At 53.3% G+C, this 23,094-nt stretch overlaps 1 protein-coding gene across 2 annotated transcripts; it reads left to right on the top strand.

Moving 5' to 3' along the window:
- Nucleotides 1-812: 812 nt before the first annotated feature.
- LOC122372324 (calphotin-like) lies at nucleotides 813-19,296 on the top strand. Of its 2 annotated transcripts, none has more exons than XM_043349409.1 (5): nucleotides 813-964; nucleotides 11,779-11,952; nucleotides 15,499-16,685; nucleotides 17,643-17,843; nucleotides 18,827-19,296. In XM_043349409.1, the coding sequence occupies exons 2-5, from the start codon at nucleotides 11,790-11,792 to the stop codon at nucleotides 18,866-18,868; spliced, it is 1,593 nt and encodes a 530-aa protein (XP_043205344.1). In that variant the 5' UTR covers nucleotides 813-964; nucleotides 11,779-11,789; the 3' UTR covers nucleotides 18,869-19,296. The 2 variants fall into 2 exon arrangements, with proteins under 2 accessions (XP_043205344.1, XP_043205343.1); XM_043349408.1 differs by having other exon boundaries at nucleotides 823-917.
- The last annotated feature ends 3,798 nt before the right edge of the window (nucleotides 19,297-23,094 follow it).

Genomic DNA, 23,094 nt, shown 5'->3' with positions numbered 1-23,094 from the left:
ACTGTAGTGATGAAATAAAACCATGAGATTGTCAGTCAACGTCGTCATTTCACAGAAACCCACCTTCAAATCAAGTCACTGTCATCATAGGTATAGCTGAAAAGATATTGAGACTAAGTCGTCAGTCGCATTTTGGAGTTAGAAAAGAATCACCGATCATTATCGATACCAATTTGAATTATTTACATCCGAATCAAATTTCAATTATAGAATTCCGGCTCCCACTGAAAAATGGCATCAGCAAACATGCATGATTCCCATCCCAAGTCTATCCACCTGCATGATCCACCTGCGTGGATGGGTAACCGGACAAAAGATCGTAAAGCAGACGATCGTATGGCAGAAGATCGTAGGCAATTGATCGTATGCAAAATATCGTAATGGATAAAGATCGTACGACATAATGCTCGTATGGACAAAAGATCGCATTCGCTAAAGATCGTCAAGGAAAATGATCGTATGCCAAAAAGTCGTAATGGGTAAAGATCGTACGACATAATGAACGTATGGACAAAAGATCGTATTCGCTAAAGATTGTCAAGGAAAATGATCGTATGCCAAAAAGTCGTAATGGATAAAGATCGTACGACATAATGCTCGTATGGACAAAAGATCGTATTCGCTAAAGGTCGTCAAGGAAAATGATCGTACGCCAAATGATCGTATGACTTATGAGATAAAGATCGTACAGTCAAATGACTTAGGTGGCTTGTGCTGCAGTTTAGATTCCCTCGCATATTTTATTGCAGTAAATTAGCAATTGACCTCGACTTCGTCATCTGCGACAAATACAACGCAAAAGCGCTGGGAGCGTGTGGGGAGCGTGGGAAATTTTTCGATGTTTCGCGTGTCTCCTGTATCATAAGGGTCAAATTACCATGCTGTCATGAGCATATATACACAAAGACAGAACGAGGGTAACGATACACTGATAATCTCAATTGCAATTTACGCATTTTGTTAGGTGAGTGGGGTTCAGTCGGGTTCAGTGTAGTTTGCATGGGGCACGTGCTTCGGTGGGAATTTAATCTTGAGCCTTTGCAGTCTGAGAAAATCGCGCGTTTTTCGAGGTCAGGATGGTTGATGGTGTTGCTAAACGGTTTATATAGCCTTGTGCTAAACAATGTCAATGTTTGTTTTGATTTGTGACGTGTTGATTTTGCGAATGCCAACAAAACAACCTTTGGGTTGGGGGTGGCCGATCGGGAGCAGTGGCCGAGAGGCATGTAGCTGTGAGCGTCCGTTTTTTTTTTTAAATTGCAATTCAAGCAGTAGCGGTGGAACACCTTCAATCAAGTGCCAAGTCTGTTCATGATTTCCAGACACTACCCAGCTATTACAAATTATTTTAGATATGGTGCAGAATTCATCAGCTTGCTCAGTAGACTAGATTGCAATGCATGGCTATCATGATGAGATGTTCTCTGTGTGTACTGTGAAGGCACTGATACAATGTTTGGATCATGGTGTACACTCATGATTAGGTATCAGTATGGCTCCTTATAGGACTGGAAATTGCTAAAAGAACTGTATTATATGACCAAATCACAGCAGAAACATTGTGGTAGTGATAATAGAAGCTCACACACCACAGAAAGAAGTGACATGTGCACAAAATACCAACAGAGCCCCCGCTGAGCGAAGCTTGTTGCGTTGACCCTGCCCTCTACCCTCCGATTGCGCAATTCCGGTTCTATGGCAGAATTTGGAGTCCAAAGTTTAACGTGTGTTCATAGCCGCGCATGGCCGGTCCCCTCACTGACTTCGCCTGGCTACGGCCTGCCAACCAACCGCAACCATACCTGTCAGGAGGCTCATAAACCTCGAGCGCCCGTCGCACTTCGAACCCGGACTGTTGTAACCGGGAACGCGTGCTCTCACCACGCGTCTCTCATAGCTACATCTTCTCCTTGGCCCTCGCCCACTAGGATTATGATATTGTGATAGCTGAAGCAGACATTCGGCTCAGCAGTCAGGAAATTCATGCAAGAGCCTGCTCAATTGCATTATATCACGCCCGCATCAGCACGTGCGTGCTATTAGCGATTAGCGAGATGTTTGGTGAATTATAGATCCCCAATCGACATTCATCACCATATTTGTCACCCCATATAATTTTCATATATAGAATCACGTTAACCAGACTCTCTCCATCATTTAAGTTTTTTTTCGTACGCTAGCTTGAATGCGGTCAGCCCACCTGCCGATGTCATGCCGTTTTATACCTAATGCTCGTCTGTGCCATTGATAGACCGGTTTGGAGAACACGGACCGGCTAGGCAGATGCAGCTCAACATCTCGCAACACAGCTCCCCAGGTGGCTCGCCAAACTTTTCACACACGCCCACTTTTTCGCACACACCACTGTCCACTAGGTCCCTACTAATACAGAGACTAATAAGACGGATGAGGTTCTGCGCTTTGATGGGCAGGTGATACCTTATTATCATATGAGTTATGAAACTGTATACCTAGTGTATTTGTTAATGTGTCCCGATCAATCCCATTTGCGCCGTGAACACATAAGTTGATGGTGTAACCAAGCACATCCCAGTCAATGGTTTTGAATGGGGAATATTTGTTTCTGGTCCCTAAAAAGCTGTTTCTGGCACCTAATTGCTGATCAGCCCCAAAATGCTTATTCGACCCTAATATCTGAATCTGGCACCTAATTGCTTCCACACAGCCTAAAGTTGCCAGATCGTCTAGTTGAACTCCGTATTTGCTGTTTGCTGATTCAGCACCAAAACCAAAACATCAAGCACCTATTTTATTCCACGTTTGCCTACCTAATTCGCGTAATCTTCCTGATTTTATGTATCCTAACAACATGAACGTTGCATTCGGTGATGTCAAGTGCCATTTTCGCCAGTGGAGATAATGATTAATGCCATTTCTAGCCAAAAGAGAATCACTAGCCAGCTATGGTGCAGCATAGCAAGACGCTCCTATACCAGCCCGCTATGTAGAGACTAGAGATTATTGCACCCTCAGCCATTTTAACGTGAGAAGTTTGGATCCGTCACTTCCAGCCAGGCTCTCAGGTCATAAACTGGAGTAAAGCAAAATGTCAACTCTGAACAGACATGCCACGCAACCGGCCCTCTTTTCAATATTATTAGCTTTCTGCAATCATCGTCTGACTCCATCTCGATCAAACGCAGCATCCGGTTTCTACAGGGGCGTTTGACTGACCGGCCACACAATAACCAAAAAAAAAAAAATCAAAGCTTCATGCACACATATGCCATACGTAAGAAACGGATGAAAAAGGCACAACCACGGCACAACTCTGCGCGGCAAACAACGGACAATGTCCCACGCAAGATCCCGCGTTTCTTCAGCGGCCTTGAACGGAATGAAAACATTACATTTCTTTTTTGGAGCTATTTGATGACGTCAAAAAATACAATACCCGTTTTAATGGTCAAAATCGAGACAATTACTCACAAAAATGTTTCCCTTTAAGCATTACAAATAAATACTTTTAAATATTTAAATGACATTGTTTTTTTCAAACAAATTAATATTATTTGCTTACTTAAACGTCATATACAATGCTGAGATCACTACGGGGCTGTCTTAGAGTGTAGCTGCACTGGCAACCTTTAGGCTAGACTCCAGGGGTCATTATACCAGAACAACATGATTCTACCAGCCAGTAGTTCATTTTTCTACTAGATTGGTGCTACGCTCAGCATTTAGGTGCCAGATTCAGAAAAAAAGAGTAAGGCGTACCGATGAATAGGTGCCAGAAACAGCTAATTAAGGTCATTTTCCATGATTGGTGCTGGTATCCACCAAATAGGTGCTGAGGACCAATTTTGGGGCGAGTCAGCTTTTAGGTGCCAGAAATAGCTTTTCTGGGACGCAATTAAATGGCGTCCGTTTTGAATTTGCCTTTCCGGTCGCGTTTTTTTTTTTCGTTCTTAATTTTTGATCGGTTTTCGTCGAGCTGTTCAGTATTTTCTGACTCACCTCCCTTAATAAATAACCGTAAAATACTGTTATGGTGTCCAAAAACAAATCTCAACCATCTACAGGACCACAAATCCACAAAGTGTGTCCGTCAAAGCATATGCCATACAGCACCGTTGAACCCTGCGTGTTTCCCTGACTGATCCTTATGACGTTTTATCGAGCCCGGCTGGTCATTTAGGATCAGAGCTGCAAGGAATGGGCGGGGTTGCAGACGTCAGGATATTGGTAATCTGTATTTAAACTCGCACAGAAAATAAACCGACTTTGCGAAAACAACGCTCGGCGGCCGCCACGCGCCGCTCCCTTCCCCGCTCACTCTCGCCGACTGCCCCCCTGATACATTTTCTACAAACAAATCCCAGCCGCACGCTATAACTCGCACGCGCGCCGTGCACCGGACGCGCCTCCGCACAGCGGCAACTACACCTCCCCCTGATCCTGAGGATCATTTACATCCCTCACAGAAACATCCTTGCGGAGGACGGCGGGTGCGCTGACTTCGCCGAGGAGCCACGGCAGGAGGCTCCGGAGCTGGAGCGTCGCATAACTCCGGCCCCTGCTCAACTGGAGCCGGCTGGAGGACTGGGAGAGACGGGGGATCAATCACGTAGATGGGGTCGTCCGCGTCAATTTCAGCACATGGGGACGGCTCACTATTTCTGCGCCGCAAATCCCTGACGTGTCGTGGCATACCGTCCACATCGACAACCTGCGGAGAGACCACCGCCGTGACGGTCCCCCGGCGGGACGGCTCCGTGCAGCGCGTCCCACGGCGGCGCACCCACACCGCGTCTCCGACTGTGTATGGACCCGTCTCCACCGCAGGGAGCTCTCGCGCCCCGGCCCCGCCGTCCGCGGCCGTGCCTGGCGGAGCAGCCGGCAACCGCACACAGTCACTCGGCTCGTACCTGTACACGCCACAAAACGGGGCGCTGGCCACCGCCTCGCCGTCACGCGGCGTCACATTATACAAGTGCACCGCCTCGGCGATATCGCACCGTTTCCGGGCGGCGATCACTTTCACTGTCCGGTGGCAGCGCTCGATGACGCCGTTCCCGCTGGGTGCATGGGCCGCCCGGAACCTCACCGCCACTCCCCAGCGCGCGGCGAGCACGGCAAACGGTCGGCCGCGGAACACAGGATCGTTGTCACACAACAGCTCCGCCGGAGCTCCTCGATCAAAAAATATCTCCTCCAGCCGCTGAATAACGCACACACTGTCCTGCCGTCGCAGCGGCCGCCATACACTGAACCGCGACGGCCCGCAGTCGATCACACTGAGGTACGGATGGCCCCCATAATGAGTTATATCAATGGCCAGTCTGTGCCACGTCTGTGGTACACCCAACGACCCGTGTCGCCACTTTACTGGAGCCGGGTCGATCGCTCGACAGACATCACAATTTGCCACCACAGCGCGTACCTGGTCTCTCGAGACGCGGCCGATACATCGGCGAGCAAAATACAATGTCCGTCGGACGCCCGGATGACCAGCTCGCTCGTGCACTTCAGCCACGCTCTCTGCACCATCGAGGCTCGCGTTTACAGCGGGCGGCTCGTCCGCTGTGGCCGCGCTTACTGCCGACGGTTCACCCACCGCGGCTGCGCTCACTGCCGGCTCGCCCGCGGCAGCTACTCCCACTGCCGACAGCCCGCCCGCTGCGGCCGCGCTCACTGCCGCCGCGCTCACTGCCGCCGCGCTCACTGCCGACGGCTCGCCCGATGCAGCCGCGCTCACAGCCGCCGCGCTCACTGCCGACGGCTCGTCCGATGCAGCCGCGCTCACAGCGGCCGCACTCACTGCCGACGGCTCGCCCGCTGTGGCCGCGCTCACTGCCGACGGCTCGCCCGATGCAGCCACGCTCACAGCCGCCGCGCTCACTGCCGACGGCTCGTCCGATGCAGCCGCGCTCACAGCGGCCGCACTCACTGCCGACGGCTCGCCCGCTGCAGCCGCGCTGACAGCGGCTGCGCTCACTGCCGACGGCTCGCCAGCCGCGCTCACGGCGGCCGCGCTCACTGTCGACGTCAGATCGTCTCGGAGCCACTCCCGGGGCACTCGAGTCAGTGCGTCAGCGCGATTATCCGCCGATCGAACGAGCGCCACTGTCAGACGGAGCTCCAGCTCGATGACCAGCTGACGGATAATCGCCACACGCCGTCGGATGAGCAGCTCGCCGCTGGCTTTAGTACGGAGGCGCGCGCGGCCACTGATCGCGTCGTCGATCCACCGCTTCACCGTCACCGAGTCGGTTCGGAGGTCGATACTCCGTGCGCCCCACGCAACAGCCAAGTTAATGCCTCGAATAGCGGCATCGAGCTCGGCCATATTTATGTGTACAGCGTCGTCTCGCCTGAGCCAGCATGCGTCCTCGATCACCTCACCGTCTGTGTTTTCCAGGACCACTCCAGTGGCCAGCGAGCTGGCGTCTGTCCAGGCGACCACCTTGTCCCCGTTGACACACCACACGCCATGGGCCGGGTCGTCACTGGCGAGGCGACTCGCGATGCAGTCCATCTGCACACGCAGCGCGGCGTCATCAGTGATGTCGTCCCATCCGCGCGTCAGCTCATTTACACGCCGCTTGAGCCATGCGACCGCGGGTCGAAGCCATCCACACACTGGTAGGTGGGCCACTAGCTGTCCGCACCACGCGAACACAGCTCGGCGAGTCACACGTTCTGGCGGCGCGCTCACGGCATTGTCCCGCTTCCACCGCAGCTGTCCGTTCTCCTCGTGCACCCGCAGGCCCAGGAGCCGCGCTCCACTGGCCGCCCGCTCCGGCGGCTTACAGTCCAGCCCAAACTGCGCGAAATGCGCCACCACGCGCTCGGCACTGACTATGTCCTCATTTACAAGGAGGTCGTCCACATATGGGAGGACGGCACGCCCGATGTCGGGGTCCTGATCGAGCACAGCACGCACGACAGCCTTCATCACGAGGGGCGCGATATTCAAACCAAAACCTAGGCGGGTCAAACAGAATCGCTGCCCCCGCACCATCACCGTCTGAAACGGCCAGAGTCGCTCCTCCAGGTGCAGCTGGAGGTAGGCACGCTTCAGGTCCACGACCGCCACATTTGCGCCGTGCTGGCGCCACTTGCGGAGCTGTTCCGCGCACACGTCGCTGTCAGCTGTGTGAGCCTGCACAAAGTCATTCAGTTCTCGGTAGTCCAGCACCGGTCGAACTTTCCCCCGATTGCGCTGCTCCACAGCCATTAGCGGCACCAACCCTTTCGGCGGCCCCTGCCGCCGCTCGTCATACGGCACGAGCCACTCCCGCTCTATCCAGTCGTCAAGTTCCGCCTCGAACTCGTGGCGAGCGGCGGGCGGCACAGCATACTGCGGCACAGCGTTCGTGAGGCACTGGGGTCCTATCCCATCGGACCATTTCCATGCAACCGACCACTTCCGGTCAGCCGCGTTGAACTGCACCCGGAAGTCCGGCGTCTCAATGTCTGGCGGCGCACGACACACTGCTCCACAGAACCGCACCACAGAGGGGGACAGCACCGTCACGCCCCCGAGAGCCGAAATAGCTTGTATTTAAACTCGCACAGAAAATAAACCGACTTTGCGAAAACAACGCTCGGCGGCCGCCACGCGCCGCTCCCTTCCCCGCTCACTCTCGCCGACTGCCCCCCTGATACATTTTCTACAAACAAATCCCAGCCGCACGCTATAACTCGCACGCGCGCCGTGCACCGGACGCGCCTCCGCACAGCGGGAACTACATAATCTACAAGTCATTGTCGTTATTTCGGGAGCAATCTGTACTGCTCACAGAGCTGAGCAGCGGTTCCGTGTCGATATTGTCAATCTAGCAGCAAAACGCAGCAATATAATAGGACGGTGGAATGGTGCAGCCAGGTGCCGCAGCACGATTTTCGGTGACCGATGCGGCAGGAAAACGTACTCGCTTCGAAGGCAGTATAGTGATAGCCAATTATGATAGTGATGGCCCCTTGACCTTTGGTTTGTGCCGACAAGATTGACGCCCCACTTCATATGGTTACGCTACGCAAACAATCTGACAAGGCCAGCTATAGACGGTGTGTTGTCTGACTGTCATAGAAACTGGGAAGGCTGATAATGCATAGCACTGAAGAAGTGCAACTGCTCTTAAGTTAAACGAGATAACCAATGCAGGCTCAATATTTCTCACAACCACAGTTTGGTATTCCATACAACCTAATGTATGATGGACAGCGCGACGTTTTAACTTAAGCTGATGTTACGGTAATGATATCCAAGTCTCAAGTAGAATAGGGGTACACCATTTCATGGTAGATTGCTTTTATGGGCAAAAAAAAAAAATAATAAAAAATAGAAATGCACCGAGCTCTAATCCATATCAGTAGGTGGAACTATGGTCATGAGTACCCAAATATAGGAACGTTCCCATTTTTGGGAACGGAGTTCCCAAATATGGGAACGGGCGTTCCCATTTATGAGAACGGAAGGTAATTTTTCGGCCGTTCGCCCACTAAAACTCATTAGTGCATCACGTCTCAAAAAAGTGCACGCTAATTTAAGTATCTACTAAGTCTCTATAAAATTATCTTTAATCTGACCGTTGAACAAGGAAATTGACCGTCGAATGATATTTTTAATGATTTTTTGAAATGACGGAATGGTGAAAACATGGGTTATACTACATTTAACTTGCAATTTTAAGGAAAATGAAGCGTTTTTTTTACATATTGAGGTCAAGTATAATAATTTTCGCCTGGTTATGAAGTTTCATACTAGCGACACCAGATGCTGACATATGCAAGCGAACACGCGGACAGTCCCGGGGTAATATTGTTGACATTTGGTGTCGGGGCGCACGACCGCGTGGAACGTCAGTGATTTTACCGAACTACTGTTGTAAACTCAGTTTGAGTGGTTGAAAATTATTCAGCTGTATTTTATCATCCCGGAAAGACATATTTTATTTGGATGCTAGCTGTTTAGCGTTGTTTTATAAGGAGCGTCATGAGCGTGGTTTTTGTCTTCCGTGTTTCTAAGCATGATCGTTTTGGGGGAATTTCTCTTATATAGGTCGCTCTGTGTGGCTTATTTATAATTTTTATGCTGATTTCGTTCATTCCTCGTGCCCATCCTACCAGGCCTTTTGCCACTTACACTCATTGTGAAAGGAAAAAACTAGATTTTCATTGGAACTATGTGTTTTGAGGTGTAACATATTCAGCGTTCCCATTTTTGGATACTTCCTTGTGCTCGTCAACTATCGGTGATAAACAGACAGGTGCTTGACATGTCTCCACCCTCGGCGCGGACGGTGGATATAGGTATGGAAGACCTTGTTGAACATCGCTGAGCGTTGTGAATTACGTAATCCTGCAGAGGGGGCGTGCCCGCTGTGAGATCGACGGAAATAAAAGCGCAGAAGACCGGGCGAAACATGCGACGGTCTTGCCGGAAAGGTCATCTGATGATTGTTGCGTTAACAATAATTTGCGGCGTTGGACGTGATGCTTGTTAATGAAAAGGGCCCCTGAAAGGCGTCGGTGAAATCGTTCCCAATTTTGGGTACGCCGTTCCCACTTCCCATAATAAGGAACGCTTGCAGCGCCAGTGTACGAGAGCGTTCCCAAATTTGGGCTCGCGGCCCGGATGATGGACTGCTTTAGAAATAGGGGAACAATTTGAAACTACGATGGGCCTTACAATATCAAACTCTTTCCCAACAATATTGAGACAAATATCAGGCGGTTCACGATCGTTTTATATTTTTTGGACGTCATTTAACGGTTCTTTTTCTCGTTTTAAATAATGGCTACATGGCGTTCCCATATTTGGGTTTATCGTTCCCAAACATGGGAACGAAAATGCGTTCCCGAAAATGGGTACGCTTGACCATAGTTCCGCCTACTGATATGCATAATGAATAAACCATACCGATTGGTGCAAGCGCTTATACGAATATTCGAGCTCCCTTCGCGAAGGAGGACGATGCCTTTGTCCAAATCTCTACTGATTTACTCATATCGGCTTCGTAGAATGACCTCGCTTCAGTACATTGAAGTTGTACGCATATCATGAAGCAATGCTGCCCAGCTTTACTACTAATGGCCATGGAGGGGTGTTGGCCGCTGAAGATTCGTGACCCAGTAATATTTAAATTATGCGCGATCAGAGCAGTCGCAGCGTCACCTGCATGTTCTGCATATTCTGCAGTACGGGTGTGCTGTATTTCGCAACTGTTTTATGGATTCGACACTTCTGCCCCTGACCAGTCTCTGGAGACGGATCGTGTCTGCCCACAATGATGATCCGATGACCTTGAGTCCCTTCTCTGCACGAGAAATGAAGGCTCCATTGCGTAGCGAATAAATGCGCAATGCGCATGCTGCATCACTTGTAGCCTGCAAAGATGTCATACTGCTATGATCGCTTGGGCGTGTGTTTATTTTTTAATGGATCAAGCTAGTCCGATTGGTTCAGTGGATGACTGAGGGTCGCCGCCACGTTAGGATGAGGCATGTCGGTGGCACTTTGTCAGGACGGGTCGCAGTTGTTTTGTTTTTCATTTGTCACTGCGTCAACCCAGCGTGCCGTAGTTATTGATAATGGAGTAAGTTTTGCTGTCACAAAACGCCTCTTCATGAGTCCGGTGGGTGGTAGGCGGTGCCCAGTGCCCACCCAGTGGTGTACCTGGTCATTGTCCATTCTATTCACCTCACAGGTGTCACTTTCAGAGGTGACGAGGTCTGCCTTTGTTTTGACCCGTTGACACGCCGCCGGACTTGGGCGACTTAGTTAACGATCGTCGCTGTCAAAAGTGCCGGCCCGAGCCGCGATGTGCACGGAGCATCGACCGGCGATGGGGGCGAGCGCCGAGACGGCGGCGACCCCACCGCTCGTCCTCGGTGACACCACTCACAGCGCCCCACAACACCTGACGGGGCGGACCGCGCTGCTTGGTGACCGATTAACCAAAGCAAAGCCACGTCGGCATGGCACAGCTCAGCCCATCGTCGTATAGACGGCGTGCAAACCCAAACAGCCTTCAGTTGTATCATGTTCTGTTCAAAAGAGCGAGTTTCCAAAGAGCGAGTTCTCTTATGCAAAAGGAACAAATTGTTTTACCAATCCCTCATGGTGACTTGTTTTTATCCTCGTATCTTGTTGGCAAAACATTTTGTCAAATTTGTGAAGCGTGCATTAGCGTAAATACTAAGTGGGAGTCATGAATTGAAAGCGCACTTGGTTTTCATAGTTAATAATTTGGTTTGGTTTCATAAATAATAAATTGGTGCCCATAGACTTGCCACTGGGGATTTGTTTGCCACGGACAAAGAATTGATATTGGTTGCATCCGACTTCAGGAACTTTAAACTGCTGAGTTCCAGCAGGGTTCAATAATAGCCTTCTTGGGTGAGAAGAGAATTTCGTCTGTTGTTGTGGATGCAAATACGGTTACCCACCGTGACCTTTGTTAAATTCAAACATTCATATTATCAGACACTGGTGAATTCTCGTTTCTTTCAACATTCCCGGTGGCATTTCCACCCACGGCGACCTCCAGCCTGCCTCACCAGCGGCCGGTCGTATCAGCCGTGGCGCCGACGGTCGGCTCGTGCACGCCCCGCCCACCCGGCGGCGCATGGCCCGCGCCCGCTCCGCAGTGCCGCTCGCCGCTCGCCGCTCGGCACATTGTCAGTGGACCGCTCGACGGTGGCACTGGCGGCGCGCGGTGGCGGCGCGCGCGAACCGGCCACCTGATTCGCTGGGAGTCGGCAGCTGCGCCGCGCGACAGACGTGACGTGACGGGTGACGTGTTGCAGGCGCGAGAGCTATGACTGCCGGCACGGGCGACGCGGCCGCCGCCGTCGAGGCCAAACCCAAGGGCCACGCGGAGACAGTGCACATGGACGAGCCGTCCGACAAGATCGATACTGCCAACGGCGATCTGGGAGCGCCGCCGCCGCTCACCGAGCACACGCCGGCTGCAGTGAACGGTAAGTGACTCCGGCGCTTTTCTATTAATTTTGTATGAATTTGACAGGTTTCTTGGTTCAGGGCATATGTTCACTCCATCGCCCAAACCCTGTTCTCCGGGTGTCGTGTGTGAGCGAGAGCAGATGTCTTGCTTTTTCTCCGGCGGGCTTCCACGCAGCAGCGCGGGTTAGGTATAACCCGGTCGGTGGGCTGGCTCTTGCTGAGATTGGAATGCAGTCTTCTACCGCGAATCTAACACATCTGTACTTTCACATCGCGTTGGCATTCATTGTATTCATGCTGACACACATCTTCTGCAAGTCGACTTTCACGCGGCAGCTGTGTGTCGCGGGCCGGGCCGGAGCCCGCCGAGGAAGGGTGCCAGCACACGTGGCTCACGTGGGCGCGCGCGTCGCTCTGTCACCGGCAGCGACACGGGGCCGTGTTTGACCTTCGTCGCTCATCGAATGTGTGCGTCAGGCGGCGGGAGCGGCGCGGCCGACCGCGGTGCAGCGGCGCTCGGTGCTGCAGCCCGCTGTCCGACGGCCGGCCAGCTGTGTTTATGTGGCCGGCCGCGGCCGTTCATGTGTGCAACTGACGTCAGTGCGGACCGCGCGCGCGATGGAGCCGCCGGTCCGACTGGTTACACGGGCTCATAACTTTATAGGCTCAAAACGGCGGAAAGAAGTTGGCTGGAAAGGGGGCGAGACGGGTATAAGTTAGCAGAAATGGGTGGACATTTGCTGGTGTAAAATTTACCTTGGCAACATAATCCAGTGTTCATGATGCTATATCCCGTGATGTTGTGTGTAATCGCGGATGATTTCTGGTCACTCTATGGTCTCAATAGCCCTGACAATAGCCGATAGTGTATTGAAGCTCTCCAATCAATCCGCCCGAGTCATAAGTAGAGCCAGCGGTGCGGTAGACAGTTTCTACATTTTCGTCAAACTAGGAGTCACCGTCGACATTTGTTCAACTATTTTGGTCACTCTAGGATGTCTCTTTCCCAGGTTCCCTAGTCTCTAACAAATGTCCGTTCTACCTAACTCTCGGGACAGTTACGCTCCCCCACCTGTGCATTGTGGTGTGCCACCTGAATCAGATGGGAAGGCCACCTGTTTCACCAAGTGTTACGGAGCACATAAGCGCCACATGTTTTTACCAAAGCATCCATATTATTTATTCAGAATGCACCCCATTGTATTGATTGGTGACATTGTTCTCCATTCTGACTTATAGGCTAGTATTTCCCACAATACTGTGCCACGTTACTGAGGCCAACTCAAGATATGTCGACGCAATCGACTACAAGGAAGCACGTTTTATCCTTTTTGCTACCCGCGTCAGATTGAAGTGGTCAGTACCCGACACATTATCTACAGCACTTGCTGTATTTGCAATATGTGTTATTATTCGCCCCAACTACTCGCAGGTCCTGAGAAACACCTACCTACCGCATTATCGCCACCTTGATCTTGTTCTTCAGTTCGACTAGACTTTCCGGCATGAGTCCATAAACCAATGACACCAACTCTTTTCGATAAGGAAATCTCATGGTGTAAAGCCTGGTGAGTGCGCAGGCCGGTTGACGGCTCTCCGTTTGGAGGTGAGGCGGCCCTCGAGGTGCTCCGATACTCACTCCATCGACTGGTGAGCTGGTGGAAGGCGGCTCCGTCCTGTCACAAGCCACTGCCGGTGCGGATCCAGGCTGGTTTCTCGCAGTTCATTAGTCGATGCAGTGGCTGTCGGAGCACTTCAAGGGCTTCTTCATCTCCAATAGGAAACCCTTTGATTGGCCCGCGCATTTCCCAGACATTTGTCCGTTGGATTTCCGTATCGGAGAGAGTTGACGTTTTTGGGGGGGAGGGGGCCGTGCCGGGAAGTTTAGGGAATCTGAAGAACAAGATTAAGGAGGCGGTTGGCGCCACCACGGTTGACATGTGCAACTGTTGGGCGCGGCAGGCGTTTCTCTGGGCCTGCCGGAGTGCCTACGTGGGGCTAAAAGTGGCACATATCGAGAAAGTGTTGAAGGTGCTGACCACTATGCTCTGACATGATAAGCGAAAAAGCATAAAGTGTGCTTTCCGTTTGAATGGATTGTTTCTAGATCTCATTAATTACGTAACGAAGTGATTTGGTGCATTATTGTGTAAGCATGACCGTTTGATAAATATTTATGTCGCGTACTTCCATCATTTTGCCACGAATGCAACCACAATTCATGTAGCTTGGTGGCCGCTATGGCAAGTGTCACGCGCAATCAGGAGTGCCAAAAAATGTTCTGGTTACTTCCGCAATGGACGCCGACGACCACCGCAGTCATGGCGCCCTAAACCCCCGGATCATCATGATCCATGTGTTTCACGTGTTGACGTGACATTACCTGCCCTGTGCTCACGTGGCGAACTTACACATGCATATCAAGGACGGGTGGACCACCGATTGCGCATAACTCAGTACACCGCCTGGGACCGGCTGAATGGGTGACCGGTTATAGTTAATTAGGGGCTTCCAATCGCTAATGTGAACACATCAGCCTACGCAGTAGCGGCGGAACACCCTCAAGCAGGGGGGGGGGGGCACTGCCGACTTTTGGTCCCATTCTTTCCATGCAGCGCCCATAGGGCTAATGTTAAAATGCAAAAATCAAGGGGGCACGGTGCCCCGGTGCCCTCCTCGTTCCGCCGCCTATGATTGAGTAAATGATAAGTTTCCACACCTTGGAACTGCACCGCGCCTTTAAGCACGTTATAACTGAGGCAGTGAAGTTTTTTTTAATCAAGACCAATTTCTAATGATTCTTTGACGTCCTAATGTCTCATGGATTAATGAATAATTATTGCCCAGCGTACGTTCAGAATGGACGGCCATTGGTGACAAATGTGGCATCGAAAGGCTGTTTGTGGGATCATTTCCTGTTGGTGATAGGTATGCCACGATCACGCTAGGCTTTCTAGTGCCACTTTACGATATATCTTATCCAATTTTTATATGGAACCCCATCCCTGATATGATACTGAGAAGCCAGCCAATCATTTGCAGTCGGTACGTTTTCATATATGTGTTTCTATAAGCCTTGATGTTTAAAGGCAAAATTACTAAGCCATCCAACGGGCTACACTACAACTCATCTTGCCTAAAATTATACAAATATAGTGAAACTCATAATTTTCATGTCAGTCGCCGTTGGAAGTCCGGAGTCTGGCATCTGAAAACTTATACTTGCTTACACTGCAGTGTTTATGACATTTGAGTTGCGGGAGCGTGACGCTTAGCATGTGGGATGGTTCAAATGTTTAGTTTATATGGCTTAGCAAATGCATCGGACTGTATCGGTTGCATTGACCAACACTTGGTGGGGCGTTTTAGCACACTGTCATGGCAACGCCCCGTGTTTGTCGTTCAAACGCGTTGCCCAGCAACGTGGATGTGGACTGTGCGCTTTGCGTTGCTTCCTGGTGACTGTCGCTCGCGCTACGACATTGATTGTTGCCAGCGGCCACAACTGAGGCGCGATCGTCCACGTAACGCGATGCTGACCTGCCCTGTTGTGCCATCTCCAGGGACGACGCACGTCGAAAACGGGGTGTCCCAGCCGGTGGTGGAATCGACGGTGGCGGCGTCGGCGACGACCCCGGTCAGCGAGGCGGCGCCGGCGGCCAGTCCGGCCGGCCGGACACCCTCGGAGGACGGCGGGCCCACGCCGCCGCCGCCTCCGACGGCGCCCGACCCGGCGGCCGCGGCCGTCTGCTCGGCGGCCGCCAGCCAGCCCTCGCCGGCGACCTGTCCGGTCACCATGACTGCCAGCCAGCCGGCACCACCGGCCCCCGTGCCGGCGGCGCCGCCCGCGCTGGTCTCCTCGCCGCCAGCGCTGGTGTCGCGGCCACCGGCCTCGCCCGCCTCCTCCGCGGCCAGCGCCGGCTCACCGGCAGGACGGAAACGAAGCGCCGAGGCTGCGGCTAACTCTGCTGAGCCGGCGCCGCGCCAGCCGCGCCGCAGCTCCTCGGAGCAGCCGGCCGACGCGCCGGTGCCGCAGCGCACCGTCGAGATGATCGAATCGTCGCTGCGTAAACTGCGGCGAGAGGTGAAGGCCATCGACCTGCTGGCGCGGCAGAAGGAGCGCGAGTGGGACAACCTGCTGCGGCTGCGGCGAGCAAAAGAGGAGACGTTCCAGCGGCTGCGCAGGAAACGCGAGGTGCTTCTGCAGCAGCCGGCCGCCGAGGCCGCCATCACCGCCTCGGTCATACAGAGTCCGACGACTCCGCTGACGCCCACCGCGCCGGCGCCGCTCATCCCCAGCTCGACCATAGGTATCGCCACGCCCACCTACTCGGTCTCGTCGTCCATATGGGCGCTGAAGCAGCAGCAGGACCAGCAACGGCAACAGCAGGAGCGGCTGCAGCAGCAGCAGCGGATGGCGCACCACCAGGCGGCGGCAGCGGCGGCCCACTACGCGCCGCGCGTCTCGGTGGGCCTGCCGCGGCCGCTGCGGCCCGTACCCGTGCCGCCGCCGTTCGTCAGCGCCTCTGTCAGCTCGACGGCGAGGCTCTCGCAGCCGCCGCGGCCGTCGGTAGTCTCTGAGGCGAACGAGCCGCAGTACCGCGAGATCCTGGCGCAGGTGGCGCGGCTCAACCAGCGGCTGGCCGGACCAGTGGAGCCGGCCGTCTCCGACGCTGCGCACGCCTCCAACCTCGCCAAACTACTGATGGAAAAGAAAAAGATCGAGCCAGCACTGCTCGAAATGCTAAAGGTAAATGGATATACCGGTCGAGACAAGCACGAGTTGCAGTAGGAGAATGACGGCGTTACGCTTGACCAAACCAGACTAGCAATGATCGGATGTGTCATTCCTTGCCATACCATGCAGTTACCGGGTGACCTGTTGCGGGGCTGGGTCGCCACTGCACCCCGGGGCCCGGCGTCGGTACCTTCCCGTCCGATCCCGGCTTTGTTCGCTCGGTACAGAACCGCCGGACAGAGGATGGCCGGCCCGGGATGTGGTCTGTCATCTTCCGCTCGCCGGATGCAAGTTCAAATGATACCGACTCCTCTTCCTCGTCCGTACCAATCTATCCACGTCCGCTGTTTGCGTGTCGCGTGACTGGAGCGGCGGATCTCGAGATGTCTCTTCGGTGAGATTAGTCACTGCTTTAGCTTCGATTTCACCGAGAGAGCGGAGCGTAAGTTTACAGTTTGTAATGGTTCTGTGAAATCTATATGTAAAGGCAACTTTTTATGGATCGCTGCGTCTACTTTATTGTTGTTTTGCATGCACGAACATTTTAGGTTATCACGTCCGTCAAACATTATGTTATCTAGTTCACTTGTTTATAACAACGTTTGTGCACAATGGTGTAGGAACATAATTCATTGCAACCGGCGGTGACTGGACCACATTCCCAATGCTAAAAAGGTGTTCAGGATCACTTAGTTTCGTCCAGTGAGACGTTCTGGATCGCCGTATTCACACCTCTGGGACTTACTCAGGTGTAGCGTTTAAGGCATTCTGTCAATCATTCATCTCGTCAATTGCGACCTTTCTCGCACTCAAACTGTCTAGGTAACCTTCATGAATGATGTCTGATTGTATCTTGCCAATATTCGCTAGTGATTTCAGTTTGACTTGCCATCTTTCAGTCGCTGTCTTCATTGCGCCCTTTCTCGTGCCCGCCACTGTCTGTCTGACGCGCGGTTTCTGTCCTCACAGCAGCCTCACATTGCGGTCCGGCCGCCGGCGAACGGTCCCCTGCAGATGCGCTCGGTGGCTCCGGTGGTCCAGCGGCCGCCGCCGCCGCCTCCTCCTCCCGTTGCCACCGATGTGCCGCTCTGCCAGGGCTGCGGCCGCCGGCAGGCGCAGTTCGTGTGCGCCGGCTGCGGCCACCAATGGTACTGCTCCAGAGACTGTCAGGTAAGACCTATCCCTCCAGCGGTACTGCTTCAGGCACTTCAAGTAAGGAGGCCCATCCCACCAGTAGTACTGCTCAGGGTCTTCAGGCAAGAGATGCCTACCCCCCCCCCCACACACACACACACATACCACCCACAGTCACCAGTGATACTGCTCCAGGGACTGTCAGGTGAGAGACATAGTTATTCTACCACCCCACCCCACCTAGCTACCCTACCAACCACCAGTGGTACCGCGTCAGAGACTGCACCTACTCCACCGGTGGTACTGCTCTAGAGACTGTCAGGTAAGCGTCAGACACCCCTACCTCAGTGTAGGGGTGTAAACCGTAGGGCCTACAGTTTACACCGCCCCCTTCATGGACACACCGGCCACTTTCCACCAGTGGTACTGCTCTAGAGACAGTCAGGTCAGCCAGAGACAGTCTGATGAAACCATACCCCACCACCTGCGTCATTTCTCCCTAGACCTCAGATGAAACCCGTTGTATTGATCTTTCATTGGAATTGCTCTTCCAGTATTTGTTCTCAACAAAGGCATAGGCAACAACGAAACATTGGACTAGCTCCAAAGATAACGGGCGAACCAAAAGTGCTGTAGAAAGAATATGTCCTCTACCTAGTCACCAGGCTGTTACTAAAGTAATTTTGTAGTTAATGCTTTGCGATATTACGATTTATACGTGGCAACGGAACCTCAATCGATTTTCCTGAATTGCAGCATTTGCCGAGATGAAAAACGGCACCTCTGTTAGCAACGGAACCTGTAACCGGTTTACCGACCTCGATTGACGTGATACGATTTCGGTAATGGCATAAAGCCGATTTGCCTCCGGTCGAGATGAAAAGACTGGCTTATGGTCGTGTCAGCGTGTATGACAGATCCTGCCCTTCCGTCCTTTCTCGGTACGTGGTCACACTCATGTTATCCTTCCATGTCGTGACTTCTGACGCAATTCTGACCGTGTCTCCCCCTTCTCACAGGTGGAAGCCTGGGACAATCACGCGGACAACTGTTCGGGCTAGCGGCCGCCGGTGACCGGTCGCTGTCCGCTGTGCCTTCTGCGACTGCCGTTAGCCGGTGCTCCGGACGCTGGTAGTGATCGAGCCGCGGTGTGCCACGGTAGGCAGTGGAGCGGCGTGCAGTCCGCAGTGGTGTGAGGCCCGTCCGTCCCGCCCAGTGTGACGGGTGTGGCCGGACGTGCCGTCCCCGTGTGGGGTACAACGGCGCGCAGAGCGCCAGTGTTTCTGTATGTGTGTGTGTTTCGAGAGGGACCGGCGTGGCGGTGATCGAGCCGCATCAGAAGCCAGCGCATACGGTGGCGCCTCTGGCGGACCCGTGTGGAACCACTGCTTCTGCCGTGGTAAGGCGAGTGCCGTTGTGGATCGAGGTGCAATTGACAATAATGTTGACGGTTTTTGGACAAATTGATATTAAATGATCAAAACCAGAACCAGTTCTTTTAATGGACAGAGAACAACACGAACATGTCATAGCGCTGTTTTGGGAAATGTTACGGCGTCGAATTTAACCGTCGTTTCCCAGTGAACATCTTGATGCATTTCACGTAACGAAACTAGTGATGCCTTGCGATGATTGGCGTGAAGAGGCAATTTTAAGTTTGAATTGCATTTTAAAGCAATATTTGTAATTTCAGGTCACTTGAGTGGGCTATCAACTCACTGAACGATCCGACGAAGCGAATGATATAACTGAATGATCTGGAGGATCTGAACGTTGTTCTAAACACTGCGCTCGTGGATGTAGATCGGATCGACATTCTATAACACAGGTAGGATAGGTCAGCATGTCAGCCGATGCTATGAGCACTGAACAGCCTGCAATCTCCCCATACGTGTATGCGCTCGACCGACCGACGGTACACGTAGCACAGTATCGACTGCACGTATATGGCACGACGCACCTATCCGGTGGGGACCAGCACGTTAGTTGGAACTTGGAAAAAACATATATTCCAATGAAAACTATAAAAAGAACGGTTAGTGAAGGTCACCTTGGGCAATCTGTGCACCGACATCCCACCATCAATAGCCGGGCAGCAGCAGCGCTTCCTGTGCCGGTCGGCCTGCATGGGCAGCTTGGCCGGAACTAACGCCGACGGTTACAGGCGGCATCCCGGCTGCACGGTTCGCCGGTACAGGTAGCAGGGAGTGTCCGGTAATGTGGTAACGGCTGGGGCTAACAATGATCGGTAGCGCCACAGTCACTAGACGGTAAACACGGCCTATACCAAGTATGTGCCACATGAACGGTGTAGTATATGAAAAAGGACGTGGCTTCCAAAACCCTCTAGGACTACAAAGTACAAAACCCGTCCATGAACCTTTTTTAAACAGGCATTAGCCTTGAATTTCCCGTTTGCGAAATGCGAATCTACCAAAACTCGCAACTGTGTATCTCACGACACCTATGACCTATAGTATAGTGTTGACTGCCGAGCTTTGCATCTCGACTATGAAGCATCAACAGTTTGACTTCGACCCGGTTGACGTCATTGACGCGTCTGATCTCCGTAGTGTGATAGCTCGGCGGTGGAACATTCGGCGAATGACCATTACGAAGTCCTCCAAGAACCCGCGGCGGTGCGTCAGAGGCGGACGAACGGCGGTGTCAGTGGCGCATCCAGGACGGAAGTGGTGGGGCAGTGAGCGACGCAAGCCTCAGAGGCGGGTCCAGGACGGTGCCAATGGGGGGCACGTAAGCCGTTCGACTTATAAAAGACGGGATGAGAGTGGTGGGATAGTGACAAGCGCAAACTCACCACCGGCGGATCCAGGACGGTATTCGCGGTGGTGATGGACACAAGCCACACAGCCTCCAAATCCAAGGTATCGCAAGAAGATCACGGACCCGAAAATTCATCTACTGCGGGTACCACCGTTGACCCTGGTCCCTGACTACTGACTAGCTGAATCGAGCGCATCATGTCGCCACCGCTGCGGGTCAGCCGCCGGCGCTGCGCCAGCCCTGGCCTCTGTGCCCCGTCGGGCGCGTCGACGAGGCCGGCCGCCGTCACACCTGGTTTCCGCGGTTCGTCGGCTGGCCAGCTATTCGGGGAAGGCCGGTGAACCGCCGTCGGAGCCACGTGGGCCGGGCCGCGCCGGTGTCGACACTCGACTCAGCCGACCGGCGACTGAGTCACGCGTGAGCCGGCGCCGCCGCTGCGTGCGACGCGTGTCGGAGGGGAGGAGGTCGGGCTGAAGGGGATCTCCGCTGACACGGCGCAGCCGGGGCGCACCACGGGCCGACAGCCGCCGCCGCTGCACGGCCGTCGGTAAAAACGGCCAGAGGAACCGGCCTGCAGCCGGGCCGGGCCGGGCCGGTGGACGTGTGCAGGGTTTGGAGCGGCAGACCGGGCCCGGGGATCAGGGTCTGGCTGTGCGAGCGGGTAGATTCTCCATATTCCATCAGGCAAGCGAGAGTTACCCGCTCTGTAAGCCGATACTTTAGAACAATTTCAAAGAAATTGATCTCAACAAAGAACCGGTAGATCCGAGAAACCTGTAACGTTCCATTTATAAGATCGCAAAGGATATCGACTAGAAGGACTAGACTAGATAGATAGGACTAGAAACATAAAGACTAGCATTGTTATCAAATAAAAACAATATTCGTGTTTTGTGAAAGTTCGTACTTGTCTGATTGCTTTGAGACGGATCTACCACAGCCAACACTGACTGAACACTGAGGACGGCTTCGGACTTTCAGCTACACCGTGTCGCTGTCGTGCTTTCCCGGAACAATCGTTTAAACGAGAAGATGGCCTTATTTTGGTGACGTCCGTCGCACTTCAACGAACACCTCATGTCGTTGCTGACAACCCAAGTCTCAAACAACAGTCGATGACACAGACCACTTGTCGAGCGTTCACAATGAGAGGGCGTCTCTGGAGCTGAGTGACGACTGACAGGTTGACAACGTCAGCGCCGGCTGTAGCCTGAACAATTGATGGTGATTTGTGCCGCCACTCGGCACCGTCTGCGACGTCAGACAGAGTAGGCGAGATCCTACACCGAGACCGACCGACGACTCGAGTCTGGGCCCGGGGCAGTGGCCACGCCCGTCGGCCTGGACTGACAATGTGAGCTGCAATGCACTCCGCTGGAGACTGCTCGACGGTCCCTATCACAGTGTAAAAACGTGGGCGTGGAATGGATAATGGTTCCAGAGCATGGCTGATAACTAAAGGAAAGAATAATGCATTCGATATCAATCCAGCACACGATTAGCGTGAGTGATGGCAAAAGCGTTTGAGCTCCGAATAATAACAATCATAGCAACACCCAACATCGGCTTGCTGGTGACAGCCGCATGAAGGCAGGAACCAGCAGCGCAGCCACAACATTGAACATAGCACCGGCGCCGGCATCAACCATTACCTTACCTAAGCCAATGCTTCTGCGCGAGTTTTCACCGAACGACACCGCATCGCTCAAAACTGACACCGGCCGGAGACCGGCGCATTTACTGAGTCACATTACAGTGAATGTGTGTCCCTGAGCCAAAATGTTCGTAAACTAGGATAAACACTGCCAAGCGTATAGGCTTATGCGCCACGCGTCTCAAGGAAGTGCCAAATCCACGCCGAAACGTTTTTTGTCCCATAGCTGTCCGACAGTCACCTTCATGTCCCAGGAAGCGGGACCGACCTTGGACCGCCGCCTGAGTGCGCCCCTGTGCACCGTGACAGAAACCGTGCACAGAGGTGTGAGTCAGCCGACACCAGCTGACCCAGCGGACCCAGTTCGGCGTGTGACTGCGGCCGGCCGGCGCTCCACATACACAGCACGGCAGGCGGGCCGGGCACGGCGGCAGGCACCGAGACAGCCCCGAAACAGCCGCTGAGACAGCGCTGAGCTGCAGCCCGAGACGGCCGTTGAGTCGGGCATTGAGCTGCGGCCCGAGGCAGCCGCTGAGTCCGGCAACAGGGCCTGGAGTCGGGCATTGAGCTGGGCACTGGGTTAACCGCTGAGCCAGCTGTTGAGTTATCTGTAGACCTGCATCGTGAGTCAGCCGCTGAGCTGGAGGCTGAACCAACCACACAGTCCTAAATACCGGGTCTGAGGCTGACTGCTGACTGCTGAGCCATTAGTGGTATAATTTCCCGACAGGATGTGTTTTGAGCAAAACGACAGCTTTTGACGCATGTGATTGTGGAGGTTAAAGGACCCAGGCTGCTTGCTTTTCTTACATATTTGTAGACTATACGATCTAGCCTGGGCGCTGTTCA

This window comes from Amphibalanus amphitrite, unplaced genomic scaffold (assembly GCF_019059575.1).
Source record: "Amphibalanus amphitrite isolate SeventyFive unplaced genomic scaffold, NRLGWU_Aamphi_draft 001345F_arrow, whole genome shotgun sequence".
Taxonomy (NCBI): domain Eukaryota; kingdom Metazoa; phylum Arthropoda; class Thecostraca; order Balanomorpha; family Balanidae; genus Amphibalanus; species Amphibalanus amphitrite.
The sequence above is the reverse complement of the archived record's forward strand: the minus strand, read 5'-3'. Positions and strand labels throughout refer to the sequence as shown.